The sequence below is a fragment of the Columba livia genome, chromosome 3 (assembly GCF_036013475.1).
Source record: "Columba livia isolate bColLiv1 breed racing homer chromosome 3, bColLiv1.pat.W.v2, whole genome shotgun sequence".
NCBI lineage: Eukaryota > Metazoa > Chordata > Aves > Columbiformes > Columbidae > Columba > Columba livia.
Window position 1 is genome coordinate 41884748 of NC_088604.1, and position 6000 is coordinate 41890747.

Sequence of the window (6000 nt, forward strand, 5' to 3'; positions counted from 1 at the left end):
GGACATGGATAGATGTACTAAACATCCAACAAATTCCTCTTTAATTTATAAAAGTACTTTTTACATGAACATTATCACTGACTTGACTGACATGAGCATATCACAGACAAGTTATCATAAACATTTCATATAAGGACAGACTCTGCAAAATCACAGCTTAGGGAACTTAGTACATCTTTTGCCAGGTGATCATATGGCACTGTGTTCTTGAAATTTCAAGTACATACTTATTATAGAAGCTCTATTACATTGAGAATAAGTGCTTCCTTAAGTAATACAATACAATGCAATCCAATCCAATACTGAGATAAAAGATTAAGGAGTCTTCTCCACATTTAAAACTTACGCAACAAGGCTATATCTGGGGGTTGTTTTTTGCTTTGGGTTTTCACAGGTTCCCGTAAAACGGAATTTAAGGGAAGTTCCTGGCATGAATCCTGTTTTGTTTGCCAGTATTGCCGGCAACCATTGGGAACAAAACCGTTGATCACCAAAGACAATGAGAATTACTGTGTGCCCTGTTTTGAGAAGCAATTTGCTCACCATTGCTATTCTTGCAAAAAGGTAATCAAATATATAATTCAAATATGGCCCTAACGAGGCAGTATTGCTCATGGTAGAAGGGGTTGGATTGTGTAAAACATCTGGTGAACTAGGAGTAAGAGTAGTCTGCCTTTTGGCATCAGCCTTGGATGCCAAAAGCTAACTGTGACAGTGTCTGCTGTCCCCTTCTAGTTAATATTAATCCAACCCTTATTATATTTGAAATAAATTTATTGACCAAAACAAACAGTTTAAGGTTCTTTTGTTATTGATTGTGATTTTTAATGAAGGTTGAAATTTCACTGAAAATTATGTAAACCCCTTCTTTCCTGGTAACAGCTGTTTATGCCTTGATAAACATGCCTCCCTTTCCAAGGTTTTTCAGATATATTCATGTACATAATAAGCCACCTAAGCTGAGCAAAGCATTCACAGTCTTGCCTGGTTTTCTCTTGAAATGTATCAGGCAATAATCAGATTAAGTAATATTAAGTTGTGATAACACTGGTCAAGAGTCCCACTGTTTCAATGTATGATGTTTCCCCTGTGGGTACCAAAAAAACTTTATTTCAGATGTTGGTTTTGTTTGTTTTTTTTTTTTTTTCCCCAAAATACAAATAATTCATCCTTCTCTCAGTTTCTCATGTTTTAAAATTCTCTCTGGTTGATTAAAACACTCAAAGTACCACACTATTCTAGTGTGATACTCCTCTCTAAAGAAATATTTTAAGCTGCTTTTTATGGCAGAATTTAACTTCTTCTTTAATACCTGTATCACTCTGGAAGCAAACATGTTGTGTTGGGTTTTTTTTCACTTTGTCAAATAACGTATAATTTCTGAAGTTATTTAATGTTTAGCTGTGAACTTCCATCTCTAACAAAAGCTTTTAATTTACAAAAAATTTGCTGCCTGTTTTTTTTCTTCAGTAGTTAAACTTTAGAAAGTACTTTTATATATTCCCAAGTCTCTACATCTACATCTTTAATTTGCATTAAATGATTGCATGGCAAATATATGCATTCTGCTCTATATTTATTAGACTAATTAAAGTTAACAACACTTATGTGAAATAATCAGAATTTGCTTCTTAAAAATTCTAGGAATGCAAAGAATCCCTCTATACCATGAATAAAACAATTTCACTACTTAACCTTGCATCAGGTCCCATAAAATTGAGCCCAAAGAGATTAAGTTGCCAAACTGGAGTCTTGAATTTTGTGCCAGAAAATTTGAGATTTTAATGAAAAAGCAAATGGTAGCTAGAACTATCCCAATACTGGAATGCAAAGGGGACCAGGAATTTTTATTTTAATTGCCTGACATTACTCAGTATTATTCTTTATTTCTGTGAAACTGCATTATCCGGGCAAATTCAGTGGTGACACTGTTTTTGCTCAATTGTCTCCAACTTCTTCTCGTCTTCCAACTATGTTCATTCATTCATTCAATGTTGTGCATGTGATTTGACAATAGAAACACCATCTTACAGCTCATCTTTACAGAAATTTTTCCATACAGTCTCTCACAGCTTCTGTGAAACCAGCTCTTTACCACATATGTGGAAGCCATAGAGCAAATGGAAATTTCCCTCTTCAGAAATAACCAGTGGAGAGCTGTGAGTGAGTTGCAGGGAATGAGAAGTTTGATAACATTGAGAAGCACCATTTTTTCTTCTTCTGACAGTGTAGATCACCCTTCTGTCTCACTTCTGGTTCTTCACTGTTTCTTTCTTCTTACTTAAAATACTGTTTCAGTTGTGAGACAGCAAAATGCCAGTTTCAGTTAGAGATTAGCCATAATCTCAGCATCAGTTCACTCATTCACTGTCCATTGCTAATTGCTCTTCTGAGAGCATGCCTGATGCTAGACTTTTATCCACATGTAGAAAACAAACTTCATAAGAAGCTAACTTGTTTTTTAAAAACTACAAGGTTATTCTGTGACAGAAAACTGAGAATAACAAACCAGTGGCACGTTCAGCTCAGCTGCGGTTAGTCACGTTGATATTCCAGATGAAAAATAGTTGATGTGACCATACTCTCTTGGGCACACAGACAAAGAGAAAACAAGTGGAACAGCTTAGGAAGTATTGGATAATTCTTCTCTATTCACACGTTTGTTTCATTGTTACGTCCTTTTTGTCAATGCATTAGGTAATAACTTCTGGGGGAGTGACCTACCGTGACCAGCCTTGGCATAAAGAATGCTTTGTATGTGCTGGGTGTAAAACCCAGCTGTCTGGACAAAAGTTTATTTCCAAAGATGAGAATCCATACTGTGTAGACTGTTTCAGCAACTTGTATGCTAAGAAGTGTGCTGCTTGCAAGAAACCTATTACAGGTGAGTCTCGTGTTCTAAAAGGGACTAGACACTAATGAATCATCAGTCTCCTCTCAAAGTAGACCTTTACTTGAGAAAACGGAATTAAAAACAGCCCCATCATAATGAAAGGGTGAAGGACTTAACTGCAAGAGAGACAATCTCTCCATCAGATGTAACGTATCTTGCTAGGTGATACTAATCACACGTTTCCTAACTGCAGTGCCAAAAGGTGTTCCTCCATTGTTTGATTTAGAGCTTTCTACACTAAAATTCACCCTTGAGAATACAAGAAAAGGCACTCCTTGGTCCTTCCCAGAAGAGTACACACAAGTGCCTCATGTTGGTACTTTCTTCAGCTTTGTTTTTAAATGCAAATGTGATCAAATTGGAAATGAATTAACTGCCTGCTGGTAAGGCACATCTGTCAAATTAGAAATCTTGCCAAATACAACAAAGTTCTATTGGATGCACCCTTGTGCACTTAGATGATTTATAATTAGTCATATATGTCACTAGGCTATGATATATCTATGATATTTGCTGGTGTTCTGCATTGTAATTCTATATTGTGTGGACTCGACAGTTGAAAAGTACTGCCTGATAGTTACAGGTGCATGCTGCATATGTAAGTGGAAAAAATTAGGCATACCAAATCAAATGGGTGTGATTTTATAAAAAGAAAATAAAAATCAGATCCTCATGCTAGGAACTTCATGACCTGGTAATTTTCAAAAGACTCCATTTTGAAGAAACTTAGATGAAATAATTACATTTCTCTCAGTGTCATAAAGAAACTATGAGTAACAACACAATAACACATTGCACATATTCATGAGAGTTTGTTGGGAAAAACCTGAATGGACATTCTGATAAACCCATTCTGTTCAGAGTTCATAACAAGATATGGAAACAAGCAAGCTTTGCTTAAAATATTTCTCACCGTATTTCATTTTAAAGGTTTTTTTTTTTTTTCAATTCAGCCAACAAAGACTATGCATTTTTGTTAATTTGTTTATTTGTTGCATGAATGACAACCTGATCACACATTAGGAAACAATCTGCTGCATTTCTGAACCATCCCAGAAATACTGGATTCACATCTTCTTTCTCATAATTTCTTTCAGCTCTTGGAAGTGCCAAATTCGTCTCATTTGAAGAGCGCCAGTGGCATGGGGAATGCTTTAACTGCACAAAATGCTCCATCTCACTGGTGGGCCGAGGATTCCTCACTTGGCAGGATGGTGTCTTTTGTCATGAATGTGGCTCTGCTTCATAGTTCTGTGGAGATCTGTACAGCTGCATTATTCTTGTTCTGTAACCATGTACTTCATTATTGTACAGTAAGAAAATCATCTAAAAGGTGTAAGAATTATTCAGTCATTCAAGTAACTTCCCAACGGCAGTTTGATTCTATCATAGTTCTCAACTGCTTGTAAAAGAGGAATTTGAACAGCCCCATACTGGCTAAGAAAATAATGCAGAGAAGATTCATATATATTTTAAATCTAACTACAGCATGTTTCTCCTTGTAACACACTGCACTCTGCTGTTAGAAGCTTACAAATTCATATTTAATCTCCCACGAAGCAAAGAGGATTGTGAAAAGTCTATATGGCGTATGAGTAATGATGAGGCATTAGCACTGCTTCACGGATGCAGACCTTGGTGTGGAAAGATGATGCATTTTTTCCATTGGATTATATTGATGAGAACAACTTGTAAATATCAACTTCCTTCATACTTTGGGCAAAAAAGCTGCTGACAAAACAGGCAGAAATTGGGAAGAGAGGTTACTTTTACACAGAGGGCCACTGAGTCAGAGAGGCCCATTCCAGGGCCAGAAAAAGGAAAAAAAGGTCATTTTCCTCACCTTACTGAGATTGCTCCACAGAAACACAGATTTTAGTCATCAGAAAAAAGCTGAGAGGCAGGTCCTTTCCCACAATTGGTTAACTGTACTTAATTTTTCAGGCATAACTGCTTTAGAACATAATAAACCCCTATTTTGAGCTACTGTAACAGATGATTGGCCAAGATTGCATAGTGCTGATTTACAGCTTGCCATAGCTAATAAACCTTAACAATCTCTATTTGTCATCTTCACAAGACCTTCAAATACATGCATAAAATATGTATTTTTTTATTATTAGAGACAAAAGCCCACTCTTACTTGACCCTTTAAGCTTGTACTTTCCTCCTCTCAGAGCCCACACTGTTAGTGGCCTTACCACTTCCACCCTGCTAGGTCTTCGATTCACAGCCTACCCCTTTTCTTGTAAATGCCTGCTTTTCTATAGCAGGCTATAAGCTCTTCAGAACCAATACCTGATTCTTTTTGCCATGTGCAATGTGCATTTGCCAATATTACGTCAATAAGTGGTAATGTTGTCATGGCAAGCTAGGCAGTCCTTGCTTGCAGTACAAGGTATGAGTTTCTAGGTAGCTGGCTTTGGGAAGGTTACATCTGCTTGCTGAGCTTCAGTGCTCAAGTGTCTATTATTAAAGGTCATCCAGAGCTATGTTACAAGCATTTGTCTTCTTACTTCATCCATATTGTATGTTACAATGGCCTGATTCATGTTACAGTGTCTGTACCAGGCTGCCATGAATGGCGCAGTGATATTAAGGATGATAGATTCTGCACTGCTCAGCAATGTTTTAGTCCTCGTTAGACTCTGACCTTAAGTACATAGAGCTATTTGACTGACTTGAGTGGGCTTTATTCATACTGAAGCCAGCCATCACTTTAGGCAGAAAAATGGAAAAAAAAAAAAAAAAGAGGAAAAAAAAAATAAAACAGGAAAAAAAAAAAAAAAACGTGCATAGCTAAGCTAGAGCAGTGGCATAAAATCAATACGGATAATGACTGACCAACAAGTACATAGCGGTCTGTTTTCCAGTCAATAAGATATTGATCTTTTGCTCTGTCTGGTGTTCATTTTGTTTTTTCAGTTTCTTCTTTCATGGCAGCTTTTATTGCAGTCTGGAGTTTGATTAGTTTATACCTTTTCACTTTATCCCAGCTGCCTCCTGTTCTATTTTCACATTTCACATGGCTGATACAGGTTCTTGCTAAGACTTAGATTCTCATAAACAGAAGTATGTTTCATTGCCTCAAATACGTACATATGTAT

At 36.6% G+C, this 6000-nt stretch overlaps 1 protein-coding gene across 9 annotated transcripts in view; it reads left to right on the top strand.

The window, feature by feature from the left end:
- The window catches only part of FHL5 (four and a half LIM domains 5), a 30975-nt gene extending 25292 nt beyond the window's left edge, over window positions 1-5683 (top strand). For all 9 annotated transcript variants that reach the window (XM_065056548.1, XM_065056552.1, XM_065056549.1 and 6 more), the window contains 3 exons: window positions 395-564; window positions 2698-2884; window positions 3991-5683. In XM_065056548.1, coding sequence (XP_064912620.1) covers window positions 395-564; window positions 2698-2884; window positions 3991-4142 — 509 coding nt within the window. In that variant the 3' untranslated portion in view covers window positions 4143-5683. The remainder of the gene's footprint in view (window positions 1-394; window positions 565-2697; window positions 2885-3990) is intronic.
- Window positions 5684-6000: the final 317 nt, after the last annotated feature.